The sequence below is a fragment of the Coenobita brevimanus genome, chromosome 5, assembly GCF_032717465.1.
Source record: "Coenobita brevimanus isolate Jiangsu-jjx chromosome 5, ASM3271746v2, whole genome shotgun sequence".
Taxonomy (NCBI): Eukaryota; Metazoa; Arthropoda; class Malacostraca; order Decapoda; family Coenobitidae; genus Coenobita; species Coenobita brevimanus.
This window is the reverse complement of record NC_136958.1, coordinates 12,834,894-12,849,994: the sequence shown is the minus strand read 5'-3', so window position 1 is coordinate 12,849,994 and position 15,101 is coordinate 12,834,894. Positions and strand designations below refer to the sequence as shown.

The window sequence follows — 15,101 nt, the reverse complement described above, 5'->3', positions numbered from 1 at the left end:
AATGATATCCTACCTGCGGTAGCAGCAAGACCATTCTGCCTTTTATTCCTTGTCTTCCCCTCGCTTGTAATAATTATGTTTAGCTACTTTATCCCCAGTTGACGCTAAAGGCGCGTTTTTGTGAGGCATGAGGTTCAAGCCTGGCTTTGTTCTTTGGCTTAAGCCAAACTGGCCCCGCAAAAACACTCGAGCCCTACTGACGAATGTAAACACCCCGGTCAGCTGACAACTGAAAAGACATGGCAGATATTGGAGACTCGGATATTTTGGAGCTAAGCAGTAGTTCTTCCCTCCATAAGGGAACTTTTCCGTTGTTTGCAGACACACAAGAGTCTGTGACTGTAGTGTCCATCCTTGTAGAAGAATACATGGACCAGGTCACTGCGTTGTCGACCTTAATGGCAACAGGCACTAGGTACGTAAACCAGTTGAGTGTGTTGACCACTGGAGAAATGAAGGGCATTATGTAAGGAAAGCTTTAAACTTACAAACTTGGGGTGCTTGTTGAGAACCCTAGGAACAAGCTACTCTCAGTGACAGTGTATGGGAAAGTAGAAAGAACTCATATTGATATTATGGTGTACTGGTAGCAAGCTTAATAAAACCTCTGGAGACAACACATTTGTGACCATCATGTTTGTAATGTTGCCAAAAAGTTATGTTGTTGATGCTAGGAAACAACTGGAATGATCGACAGGTTAGGTTTTCATATTCGTAAGATCTTACACATCTCAAAAGTTTGGTGAGTAAATGTCTGGTAATGTGTTATTGCTTCATTTAGTGTATACTTATTTGGTTTTGCAGCGCCAGCAAATTTACAGGCATTGTTTTACTGTTGAGCAATATCAAAGTTCCAGAATTGTCGAAAACTGTGTAAGATGAACATACCCAAGTGCAAGTCTCTCCACATTTTAACCTCCCACTTCCCATCTACACATTTTCTATTGATAAAATAGTAGATTTTATGGTTGTAATGCTGGTTGGATCATGCCAGGAGTATAAGTTTAAGGAGGTTTTTGAAAAGTTTGTCTGTTTGTGACTAGGTAGCTGAGAAGAGGCTTGATAGGCCAATAGCTTTCATGGCAACAGGTTATGAGTATGTCAAAAATTTGGGTAAGGACGATGATGAGCCTAGGCAGCTGACTATAAAGCATTTTGGTTGGATGAAATTTGAGTGTACGATCACATACAGACGAGTTTGGCATGCCTTATTCAGTTTGACACAAGAGGACCTAACATCACGCAGACGTTGTACCTGCCAAATTTATATATTTTTATATATATTTTGTTTTTCTTTTGGGTGCAGATGATTGGCCATTTCAGTATTAAGTTGGCTAGCATGCCTATGAATACATGTCTGGTTCATTCAGTTGTGCATGCTACTGGCAGTACTCCCTGTGTGATGCATGAACTGTACCTGCATTATAATCCCTTCATCAAAGCATGCTTTCAGGGGAAAGGAATTATCAAGATGATATTGAATTGTAATAAAAACATAGTGAACGTGTGAGGAATTTCTGCCTTAGGGGCACATTGCCTTGTGAGACAAGTGTGTGAAAAATATTTAGCGAAAGGCAAGGATGTGTTTTGGGCATTCATGGATTTAGAAAAAGCATATGATAGAATTGATAAGGAGGCTTTGTGGACTGTTTTAAGATTGTATGGACTTGATGGTAGGTTACTAAAAGGGGTGAAAAGTTTTTATGTAAATAGTAGAGCTTGTGTAAGAGTGGGAAATGCTGTGAGTGACTGGTTTCCTGTGAGAGTGGGGCTGCGACAGGGATGTGTGATGTCGCCTTGGTTGTTTAATATTTACATGGATGGTGTTGTAAGGGAGGTGAATGCAAGAGTTTTAGGTGGAGGTCTGAGTCTGGTGAATGTTGATGGTGGAGAGTGGAATCTGAAGCAGCTGCTGTTTGCAGATGATACTGCACTGGTGGCTGATTCAGAGGAGAGATTGAGACAGTTGGTAGAGGAGTTTGGAAGGGTGTGTGAAAGGAGGAAATTGAAAGTAAATGAGAATAAGAGTAAAGTGATGAAGTGTACGAGGTTGGTAGATGGTAGGGGGATGAATATAGCTTTGAATGGTGAGTTGCTTGAGGAGGTAGAGTGTTTTAAATATCTAGGGTCACATGTTGCTGTGGATGGAAGAATAGATGCAGAAGTGAAGTTTAGAATAAATGAAGTAGGGAAGGTGCTGGGAGGAATGAAAAAAGTATTTAGATGTCGTTCTCTTAGAATGGATGTAAAGAGAATGTTGTATGAGGGTGATGTGGTACCAACTGCGTTATATGGGGCTGAAACATGGAATAAGGGTGTAGCAGAGAGGAAAAGTTTGAATGTAATGGAGATGAGGTGTATGTGTGGAGTGACACGTATGGATCGAGTGCGAAATGATGAAGTGCGAAGGAGAGCTGGAGTTGTTCGGGAGATGGCTGGTAGAGTTGAGCAGAGGGTGTTGCGATGGTTTGGGCATATGGAGAGAATGGATAATGAGCGATTGGTGAAAAAGATAACTAGATCTGATGTGAAAGGTGTAAGGCTGAGAGGAAGACCACGAATAGGATGGATGGACAGTGTGAAGAGAGCACTGAATGCGAGAGGGATGTCTTTTGAGCAAGCAAGAGTGGCTGTGCGTGACAGAAATAAATGGAGAGAAATTGTGAATGAATAAGTGATGACGCAGCCCTGAGGGGATATTCTCCCGCATTTGGTCTGATCAGCTAGTCAGGTCAGGTGCGGGTAAGGGGATGGGTCTGTTATAATGTGGCAGGGGTAAACCAGCTCTGCTGTCGGGCCCTGCTGCGGATGTCACTGACTGCATTGCGCAGTTGACCCTTGTGTGGTGTGGTGCGGTGAGGATCTGTCAGTTCTCCCCTTGGGGCTAAGATGCGAATGAATGTGTTTGAATGGATGAGTAAATGGGGAGTGTGTCGTCCTGTCTCGGCTACCTCCCTTTCCTTGGGGGAAGCAGCCTAGGTATATAGAATAGATAGATAGATTTCCATTTAGGTGTTCCCTTCAGTGAGCCGTTTCGCTGTTAGGTCAATGTGTCCCCCCAAAAAATAAATAAATAAATAATAATGATAATATTACCAAACCATACTTTATAATTACATTATACTCCTTTGGGTTGGTGCAGAGAATCACACACAAATCAGAAAGACCTCAGTGATCACCTGGATCAGAAAGAAGATCTGGATTTCTTCAGAAATATGCGAGTCACAAAGGAAACCTTTGCTCTTCTCCTTGAAATTGTTCAGGAGCAGTACAGACCAGTGTTCCGTGGAGGGACTCCGCCTGTTCCTGCTAAAGTGTACCTTCAGCTAGGTTTGTAGCATTTAGGTAACAGAGCCACATAGAGAAATTGCGAAATTGTTTGGCCCATCAGAGAGTGCTGTTTATAATTGTGTTCAGATTGTTATTAACATTATTTGCAGTACTGGTCACAGGTACATAAAATGGCCAAATGGTGATGATTTAAAGACAGTTGAGGAAAAATTCAAAGATGTGGCTGGGTTTCCAGGAATTGTTGGAGTATAGATGGTTGCCATGTGGAGATAAACGAGCCCGATGATGTCCAATCTGATTACCTTGGCCGAACAAACAGACACAGTGTAAACCTAATGGCAGTATGTGACAGTGAGAAATTCTTTACTTTCATTGATGTTGATTTCCCTGTCTCTGCTTATGACAGCCGAGTTTTCAAGAATACAAAACTCAGTCATTTAATGACACAGTCTCCAGTAACTGTTTTCCCTACAAATTACTATCACATTACTTGGGATTCTGCTTTTCAACGTTCCACCAACTTTCTCATTCCCTTCCGAGATACAGGAAATTTAAATGATTTGCAGAGAAAATTTAATAGGAAATTGTCCCAAAGTAGATATGTTATAGAAAATGCTTTTGCTTTCCTTAAAGGCCGGTTCAGGCGTATGAAGTATATTGATGCAGATGTCCAAAGAATTCCCCGGATAATAAAGGCTTGCTGCATACTCCATAACATTACCCTACAAAACCCTGCAGAAGAAACCCTTCTTCTAAATGAAGGCTCTGTTGAAGTTGAGCAAGATGATGAACATGATATTCTTGATCAAATTCATCTGCCCGATGTCAGTGCCATTGAAAAAAGTCTTTTCATTGCTAGTATTATGTAAACATAATTTGTTTAGAGGAATATCTTGAGTTACATGTTAAGACGGAGTGAGACACTATGGTACTGTTGTGGATGTGATTGAACGTCATGGGAGAAATGGTCCGAGGTTGTATGACCCTGCGGAAATTGTGGAGAGTGAAAGACAGAATAGTATGGTGTGAATGAGATGGAAGACGATGGGGAAGGGGATGATCAAGAATGTGATGGGTGGAAGGATTGTTGAGAAACAGTAAATGAGAGAAAGGGTGATGTGTACTGGAGGGATGGTAGTTATATGGAAGAGGACAGTGCGACATGGAAGCACTGGTCAAAAAACAAACCATGGTGATTTTATAAGTGAGGAATAAATCTCAAACTACATTCCCAATTATGCCTGTATGCAGATCCAAGTAAACTGTTTGCTGATTGTAAAAATTTCATTTTTTCTTGTTTTTGTTTTAGCATACAAAGCTTTATTGTGTACACTATTTATAAATATAAGTACCTGTAATACCTTTATACATTACAAAAGAATTTCATTAAACTCAATGAAACTTCAATAATAGCTTTTACTGTCCCCAATCTCTCAACACAATATGGAAAACATATGGTTAGCTTGTTACATTATACTATACCTTACCTTAAATTACCAGTAATAAGAAACTGACCCTGATAGCAAGGCTAATAACCATCCATCTTACATACAAAAAGAAAAAAAAATAATACATTTATGCACCCAAAAACAACAGCATCTCTATAGAAAGTAATGTCACTGCCGACACCACAAACAGCAAATAATTTTTGTTGAAGATAACTGTGAAAATTAATAATGTAAATTGTTTGATCCTTGACCTTTATAGAGAAAGAGAGAGTTTGTTTTTATACATGCAAGCGTCGTGTCGGGTGAATTGATACAGGTTTTTCCATGGGGTGAATTGAGACAATCACCATTATAATGTTCAGTGCTTCATCATTCTTATTTCTGTTATGCCCATAAGGTTCCTCAGAGTATCCACTATAAATTTCAAAAAATTTACCCTTAGAGTGTGTCTTAATTAACCCAAGTGTTCTTAGGGAGAGTCAAAGTGATGTTTTCTTCATTGTACAGAAGAATCTGATAGAAATTCTTGTAACCTTCCACATCAATTGGGGTTTCATTTGACCATACTCACCTTGAATATAAACTTCCGACCTCTTATGATTTTGAGTGAAGAATGAAATATGTCATTGCCCCTCTAACTTCACCTCACTCACCATTATATATATATATATATATATATATATATATATATATATATATATATATATATATATATATATATGTGTGTGTGTGTGTGTGTGTGTGTGTGTGACTCTCTATTCTTATAATAAGTGAGTCTTGAGTTTTTATTGTTATTTTGATAATTGAAGAGCAGGAGGAGTTAAAGATGAAATACAGGGAGTTAATCTTGATTATCTTCAGAGAGAGTCTTAAGTTGAGCAGCGTATGTATTACATACAGTATGTATTAAAAACAGTTTTGAAGTTTACATGGAGAGGTTCAAGTTCACGGTCACAGAGCAATGTCAGTTCAGTTTTGATCCGGTTTGAACCATACTTGGTGGAAGAGCTAAAGGTGAGGCAGAGATTACGTAATTCATTTCTGGAAGCAATTGATCGAAGGATAGAGCTATAATGTAGTCATACTTCAACCCTTTACCAACTGACGAGCTTAGGTTTTGCTTTCTCTGAGTGTTCCTCTTTTTTCCACAGACAAAGGCTAAACTAAAAATGTTGCTGACCATCGAATTCCCAAACCATCCGCAACACGTTGAGGTTTAGAGAAATTGAAGGATGTGCTGATTTTTGCAACACATTTGAAATATTTAACACAAAAGACGCTCCGTTAGCAGCACCATTTATATATGCACTAATTTTCTATCTATGTATCTATTGCCACCCGTAAGGGGTGGCCATTTGACTTTTTGTTTTACGGGGAGGGGCACTAACTCTCCACCAACCCACCTACTGACACGTAGGGAGCATGTATGGTTTGGTTATATGGTTAACACCCAGCGTTGTAAATGGTTTCTTGGCTTACAAGAAACCATTTGACTAATTTTCACTGCTAAAAGAAAGGAAAGGTGAGAGGGAAAGGTTGGGAAGAGAGAACAATGGAATCTGTTAGCAGTACGTTTAAAGGAATGTTAATGTTTGCTTGCTTAATATTAAATTTCTTTCATGCTATCCGGTAACGTAGGGTATTCTCAATTTTCTACTTAGTGTCTCCGTTTTATATTATTCGGCTTAGCAGAAATATATAAAAAAGGGGGTTAGATATAGCCTCTTCCTTCCACGACATCTCTCGTGAGTTTAACAAAATCGTCTGATATCAGCAAGAATAAACTACAATATTATAAATAACCATGTTTGTCGATCTCATGGTCCGCGTACCGTCATGGAACAGTCAATAGCGGGCGTGGTGGGCAAAGGATTGGGTAAGATGGGCTGGATATCTGATGGACAGTGAGGTTGGTACAATATATAAAAAATAATTAAAATAAAATAATGGGTGCTCTAGGTTTTGTAACTGAATCCAGCAAAGGTCTATTTTAAAATAATCTCAATAAATGAAAGTGTCCAGGAGGGAGGAGATTAAGGTTTAGGTGGGATGAACTAGAATTGTTGCGGGGATTGGGAGGGTTCATGAGATTATCCTCTGTAAAATTGAGTGCGGTAGGATTAGTGGTGCCAGTGCAATGAAGGGTTATCTAATTTTTTTTTTTTTTTTTATAACAATGACATGAATTAGAACAAAATCAGATTGCGTTGCCGTCATTATCCTTGCGTCTTACGACGAAGATATAAAGAAGTTACTATACAGAAGGGGTTAAGCTTACATTCACACACCATCGTTTAAGTAGGTCTGTGTATTTTGTTTTAGTACCGAATGTCAGACTGACTTCCTCTTCCATAAAGCTATATTATCTCTTCAAGCTGATCATATAGGAACGGAAACCTCATTTCACCGACAACATTATTGGCTTTAGCACTTGTGAACATTAAGAACTGTTGTAGGGACCTAGATTGTAAATTCAAAAGTTGTGTGTTATACTGGTTGTCAAGGGGGAGATTGTATTGCTTTTCTTGTCAGTCATGCACCTCAGATCCTCTCGAGTCTGCAATGAAGAGAGTTTGGAATGCACGTCCTGTCTCAGGTCTAAACCACAACATCGATTCTAGGGAGCTCGTTTGTGTTAATTAGAACTCTAGTCGCTTATCATAGTGGTTTCTGCTCTCTCTCTCTCTCTCTCTCTCTCTCTCTCTCTCTCTCTCTCTCTCTCTCTCTCTCTCTACGATGACATATCTAAATATTCTTAATCTACAAAAACCATACGCTTTTCCAAAGGCTTTCTCTGGAGATACGGGAAGCCGATGGTGCAATAGTTAGCACGTCCGGCTTGCAACTGAAAGAACCCAAGGTCACTAGTCGAGCCGCTTAGACTCATGGAGAAAATTTTCACTCTCCTAGTCTCTGTTCGCCCAGCGGTACAAATGGAAACTGATTACAACATCGACTATTCAAGGGAAAGAAGGATGTGACTTAGCAGAAACTTACGCCTGCCTGGTAAAGGTGATAGACATTAATCCTAAGCCTTCTTCTTTCTCTAGAAGCAAATGCTGATGCCATGGCCTTAGTGAATAGTAGGCTACAGGTTAGGCGGCAATTGTATGTTAGGCGACCGATGCAAAGTTTATACTTCAAATGTGACTTTCATCAGTAAATTTATATAAAGTTACACTGCATAATTATGACACTATACTTGTAACAAAAAGTTAAAATTTATCCACATGACAACTGAAGCTCTCTCTCTCTCTCTCACACACACACACACACACACACACACACACACACACACACACACACACACACACACACATTTATTTATTTATTTATTTATTTATTTTTTTATATTTACATTTGTATTTATATTTATATATCATCAGTCATTGTTGGTCCACTGCTGAACAAAGGCCACTCCCATCCTTTTCCATGAATGCCTTGACTGAGCCAATATCTGCCACGTTTTGCCTGCAAATTTCTGTCTCATCTCTCCACTTCCTGTCTGGTCTTTTTCTACTACGCCTACAATCCCTTGGAGTCCAGTCAGTCAGACTCTTGCTCCATCGGTTATCCATTATTCTTGCTACATGACCTGCCCACCTCGATTTCTGTTCTTTTCTAACGTCTATAATGACTTTGACTTTAGTCTGCATTCTCACCCAAGTTGATCTTTTGCTGTCTTTTAAAGATATTTCCAATATTGACCTTTACATCGGTTTTGTCAGTTTCCAGACCTCGCAACCGTATGTCATAGCTGGGATTGTTATATACTTTTCGTTTCATACATATTGACAAGTTACTCTTCATAATGTCTGTGTTTACTGAGAGCTTTCCATAGAACTGTAATGCGTCTTCTTATATCGTTATCATATGCTTTCATTAGTTTTGTGTTTGATCAAAGTAATGATAATTTTCGACTTCTTCAAGAATTTCTTCGCTTATTCTGATGACGCTCTTTGGTATATTTGGATTAAACATTAGTTTTACTCCGGTTCATCTTGAGCAGTCCATCTATATTTACTCCATTAATCTCCAAGTTTAGCTTTCTGAAAACACTTTTTAGGCATGCCGTAAATAATTTTGGTGAAACTGTATCTCCCTGACGCACGCCCTTCTCAATCTTTATTTTCTTCCTAGTCTTTATGTGCTTTAACTATAGCAATTCCTTCTTTATATTATACGTTTAATAGTTTTGCAGTGTACTCTCTTGCACCTCGTTCCCGCAATGAATTTAAAATTGCTATGTGCTCCACTGAGTTGAAAGCCTTTTCTTAATCAACAAAACCAAAGCACAGTGGTTTATTATATTCTGTTGTTTTCTTAATTATCTCATCCATTGAGTAGATGATCAGTAGTCGAATACCCCCTTCGGAATCCTACATGTTCACGAGAGTGGTTTTCTTCCAAATATGTTGTCATTCTGTTCATAAGGAATTTACTGTAAAGATTGTAAATAACTGGTAAAAAGCTAATGATGTGATAGTTATTAAGAGCTTTTGAATCGCCTTTCTTTTTGTAAAGCAAAATAAATATTGGAGTACACCAAATTTTGGGAATTCTCTTCTTTATATACTGAGTAAGTGGGCGACTCTGTTTTGTACTTCTGCTCCAGCATCCGACTGTAAATCTGCTACAATTCCATCTTCTGTGGCCTTCCTCCTTAAATACTTTTACAATGTTTACTTCGTCTGGTGTTACCTCAGGTATTTCGCTTGTGTCAACTGAAGAGTTAGCTGTTGGTTCTATTGTCCTTGATGCACACAGTTTTTTTTTTTTTTGTAAAATTCTTCAACTCTCTTCATCATCCTATCTTTGCATTTAATGTCTTTACCATTTTTGTCTTCCAGTGATATAATCTGCTGCTTTCCTATTGCCATTTTACTTCGGACCTGTTTGAGACTTTTTCCTTTAATGATGAATTCTTTGAGCTGATCGATGATTTTCCTTCTCTCTCTCTCTCTCTCTCTCTCTCTCTCTCTCTCTCTCTCTCTCCTGTTGATAAGATTATTTAAATCTGCTCCTTCTGTTTCATCTTTGTTTTTATTTTCCTCTCCTCTCTTCTTTTCATGAGCTTGAGGGTCATTTTTGAATACTTGTTGGCCTTGGTTGTATTAGTTTTCCCTACTACCTCCACTAATTCTCATAACACTTTTGTTAGTCTGTCCTTCAACTCGTCAGTGTCACAGTCGGCATAACGTAAGAGTCTGAAATCTGTTCATTATTTCTAACTGAAAGGCTGCTTTGTTTTCGCTTACTTTTACTGGGCATATGTTTTTATTTTCAATCAGCTTCTTTCATTCTCTTCTGAAACTGAATCTGGCTGTGCAACCCACCATTCTGTGGTCACTTCCTATGTTTCCTTTGTTGATAACTGTGACATTTATGATCGTGTTAAGCTTATCTGCCATAATCAAGTCGATTTCATTTTTCTGTTTCTCCGTTAGAACTTCTCCAGGTTTATCTCCCTGTTCTTTTGTGAAACAATGTGTTCATTATTCTCCTGTTATACATTCAGCAAAATTTATCACCATTTCACCTATGTCGTTCTTTTTCCCACTCCGAATATTTCCATACATGCTTCTCCATTTTTCACTTTGCCAACTTTTGCATTGAAGCCTCCCATGATTATGGTATATGTTTTCTTCTTCTTCTTCTTCTTCTTCTTCTTCCTCCATAATCTGGGAGATCATAGAATGTTTCTATTTCTTCATCTGAGGTTTGAGACATCGGTGCATATACCTGTATTACTTTCAGGATATATCTTTTGCCTAGTCTGTTTACAATCCATGCTACTCTGTCATGCCGAATGCTGAATTTAACAATGTCCTCTGCAATATCTCTGTTAATTAGAAATCCCACACCACTAACTTTCATTTTACCTCCCACTATGATAAAATAGGTGGTTGCTGTCTCGGAGCTGAATCAATTATTCGTCTTTTCCGTGGATCCCCTTCAGATCAATAACATCAAAATTAATATTTTCTAATTCAGTCATTAACGCATCAAATTTGTAATCCTCTGCAAGGCTTCTTACACCGTACATGTATATTTTCGTGGATTTCATCTGCTTTCCTGTAACGAACTCAGATTTGCTGAGACAGTGACTACTCACTTTTGGTGGCACACTGCCCGTAAGTTCAGGAGGCAGTGCGGTTGGACCTTTAGTAGATGATGATCCAACAGAAAGGTCTGAGAAATAATTATCAGTAGAATTCATGTTTGGGTGGGGGGATTGTGGAAAATAATCCCACCTCCCTGCCATAGACTTTCTGGTGAGATGTATTTTTTCTTTTTTGTGTCACTTCATTCAGTATATTCGGTGGTGCCCTATGTATCTCTAGGGGGTCCCACGGTCGGCTCCTTCTATGATGTTACCTTGTATAATTATCTGCGAGGCCTTCCCCTGTCCTCCAGCCGGGGACGCACTATGTAGCAGTGGGATCCTGCTCCTGGATATACATACATATATATATATATATATATATATATATATATATATATATATATATATATATGTGTGTGTGTGTGTGTGTGTGTGTGTGTGTGTGTACAAAAGTAATCTTCCCAATATCCGACATAACAGAGCCAAAGGCATGTCCAGAAATTGGGCCCATTGGGATACTGGACTGGTACTTATGGATCCTAACCCAGCCTAACTTTGAAAGCCACCTAATTAACTCCCTACCAGACATGCTTAGCACCTATTTAAGACCCTATGCACACCAATAATGGACTTAAAGCGTGAAATATATGAATAGAAACCAGAGCATGAGGAATTAGTGAGTATGGAAAATACAGTATTTAGCACTGTACAGGGTACTTACAGCACGTCTGTGGCCGCCTCCTCTAAGGCTCTGGCAGTGGCGAAAATGCTTTTCAAGCACGTACAGTAATCCAGTGTTGTGCTGCACTTAATTCTTTGCACTGTGATTTATAATTGTTTAACACTGCACATTCTGTTCTTAATTGTGCCACACCAGTTTCAACCACCAGTTTGTACGCCACACTTAATCCTTTGCACTCTAAATTCTATTTTCTTAACACTGCACAACATGTGGTCTAGTTTTTTTTTATGCGAGGAAGAAGGAACCAAAGGCCGCATGACCACAATTGTTGTTCTTCCATGAGAAAAACAAAACACCAGAGAGAGTCAGATTCAAGATCCGATCATTTCAAGAAGCCTGGACACACTGCATTTGAAAGACTGGAGATCATAGGAAGCAGGATATACAGACAGAGGGAGACAGTTCCAGAGTTGACCTGTTGCATAAATGAAGGACTGGGAGTAACGGTTAACTCTTGCATTAGGGAGCTGGACAGAAAAGGGATGAGAGTTTGCTGCTAGACGGGTGCTACGCGCCCCTCGTAGAGGTGGAGGAATGCATGCAGACAGTTCAGAGGAGCAGTGACCATTGAAGTAACGATAGAAAAGAGATAAAGACACAACAGTGCGACAAAGAGACAGAGGTTGAAGAGAGTCAGTAAGAGGAAGAGAGTTAATGAGATGAAAAGCCTTTGACTCCACCCTATTGAGAATAGCTGTATGTGGGGAGCCTCCCCACACATGAGAGTTGTACTTCACATAGGACCCTGTATAGAGTCAACAATTTTGCAGGGGTAAAGAAGGAACGGAGTCGGATTAGCACACCTAATCTTTTGGAAGCAGATTTTACAAGAGATGTAATATGATCTTTCCAAGATAAGTCCCGAGTAAATGAAACCCCAAGCATATTCAAGGATGATGCAGGATTAAGCTGAATATTATTAAACATCAGTGGATATACCTGTGGAAGATTTTGTTGCATTGATAGGTGTAAAAACTGAGTCTTTGATGCATTAAAAACAACAAGATTATATTTACCCCAGTCAGAGATACGAGCCAAGTCAGACATTAGGTGTGCCATAGCTCCATCCCTTGTTTGTTGAAGTAAATGCTGAGATGGACGTTGCAGAAACCGAATGGAAAGGTGAAGGGTGGAGTCATCAGCATAGGAGTGGATAGGGTTAGATGTACAGCTTAGAAGGTCATTGATGAATAAAAGGAAGAGAGTTGGTGATAGAACAGAGCCCTGAGGAACACCACTGTTGATAGATCTAGAAGAAAGATGGCCATCTACAACAGCTGCTATAGAACGACCAGAAAGGAAGCTAGAGATGAAGACACAGATAGAAGGATAGAAACCGTAAGAGGGCAGTTTGGAAATTAAAGATTTATGCCAGATTCGATCGAAACCTTAGAGATGTCAAGTGCAATGGCAAAGCTTTCGCCAAAGTCCCGAAAGGAGGATGACCAGGAGCCTGAAAGGTAGGTGAGAAGATCGCCAGTGGAGCGTCCCTGACGGAACCCATACTGGGGATCAGAAAGTAGTGACAGGAAAGATGCTTTAAAATTTTTCTATTAAGAATTGACTCGAAAACTTTTGAGATACAGGCTGTTAAAGCAATTGGACTATAGTAAGAGGGTTGGGGGAATGGTCACCCTTCTTTGGGACTGGCTGAATGAGAGCAAACTTCCAGCAAGAACGAAAGGTACAAGTTGCTGGACAAAGGCGAAAGAGTTTGCCTATGCAGGGTGTAAGCACAGTTATTGAGAACAACAGGAGGGACTCCATCAAGCCCATATACCTTATTACAGTAGTATTGAGGCCAGCAATGGCTGAAAATACATCAGCTGAAGAAATTTTAATGTCAGCCATGAGGAAGTCAGAGGGGGGAAGTGATGGAGGAACAGCACTGGAATCGTCTAAGGTGGAATTGGAGGAGAAAGTCTGAGAGAAGATATCTGCTTCCTCAGTAGAAAAAAATAGCTACAGAGCCATTAGAGTGGAAAAGAAGAGGGAAGGATGATGAGGTAAAGTTGTTAGAAAGGTTTTTGGCAAGGTGCCAGAAGGAACGGGAAGAGCTCGAGTTGGAGACTTGAGAGCATTTAACACGGATGAAATTATTATTAGCAGAGCAAAGAACAGACTTAGCACGATTCTGGGCAGAAACGTATAAAAGATGTGATTCAGTGGTGGGTTAGCTCCTGTACCTTTTATAAACCCTCTCCATGTTGTGGACAGCATTAGAACAAGCGTGATTAAACCAAGGCTTTCTTGCATTAGTCAGAGGATATGAGAAAGGAATGTATGCTTCCATGCCCGAGAGAATAACCTCCTTTATGCGCAAGGCACACTCAGATGGCTCCCAGCCATGGAAGCAATAATCATTCCAGGGAAAATGAAAGAAGTACTTCCTGAAGGCCTCCCAATCCGCAGCTCCAAAATGTCACAGACGACTTTTCTTTAGAGGGTCCACAGGCCATACCGGAGCAATAGGACAGGTTAAGGTGATAAGGTTGTGATCGGAGGAGCAAGATATTGCAGTTTATTCACTGTTTATTCACAAAAACGAGCACATGCAGTATCCATTGCAATGAGCATCTACTCACGATGCTAGTTCGGCGGTAACTGGTGAGGGGGGAGGAAGAAAAGGGTGAAGGGGCCATGTGTAAACACAGCGTTGTGCACCAATTTCAAATTATGAGTGAGAAAAATGCTCGGATTATTTTTTTTTTCGTTTTTTTGGCCATTTTTGGGTTCCGAAGGCCCAGGCCCAAAATGTCCGGAATTTGGGATGTCTGGGAATTGGACATCCGGTTATTACAGGGATTACTGTATGTCACTTGGCTATGCACGACTCAAAGATATCCTGATTTCCACAAGGAAAAAAAGGAGAGTGGATCAAATTAAGAGACTGACTGACTAAATTGTATGGACTTTACTGCCAGGATATGGCCCATATGCCTTCTAGGAAATTCCCTAGAAGCTTATAGCCACTGCTTACAACCAGTGTGATAACTAAGCATATCTAGTTCCAGCTATGCAAAACATGACCTTTTCACACATTATATGGTAAATACTATTCAAGAGAAATATTTGTAGGACAAAAACTGGTAAATAACTGAAACATAGACCTAAAATATACAAAAATACATACATATATACATACGCACACACACACACACACACACACACACACACACACATATATATATATATATATATATATATATATATATATACAAAACCAAACTTCCTTACAAACCTTCAAAATGATGAAGGTGTCCAACTTGTCCCTGCCGAAATTTATGTTAAGAGTGTCTGTAGTGATTATTATGCCAGCTTCAGTGGTCCTATTTATGGAATAGCTGCAAGATAATAAAGAGGATACATTACTTCAGCCAATGCATCAGTGCATCTTCCTTGTTGTCTTGCAGTTTTTGCAATTTGTTCCACACATCATCCAACCTGATTGGTTGATGTGCAACGAATCTAACGTTCTAATCCAAGGTCATAACAGATTTATAGATACGACCCA

General features: G+C 39.5%; 1 protein-coding gene across 1 annotated transcript; it reads left to right on the top strand.

The window, feature by feature from the left end:
* Positions 1-239: 239 nt before the first annotated feature.
* Positions 240-3,338, top strand: LOC145397799 (uncharacterized). The gene is made up of 2 exons (XM_080270823.1): positions 240-415; positions 3,143-3,338. Exons 1-2 carry the CDS (start codon positions 240-242, stop codon positions 3,336-3,338), a joined length of 372 nt encoding a protein of 123 aa, XP_080126949.1.
* Positions 3,339-15,101: the final 11,763 nt, after the last annotated feature.

Coding starts and splice junctions, on each gene's coding strand:
- LOC145397799 (XM_080270823.1), top strand. CDS start 240: ATGGCAGATATTGGAGACTCGGATATTTTGGAGCTAAGCAGTAGTTCT. Junction 416..3,142: donor TTAATGGCAACAGGCACTAG/GTACGTAAACCA, acceptor GGGTTGGTGCAG/AGAATCACACACAAATCAGA.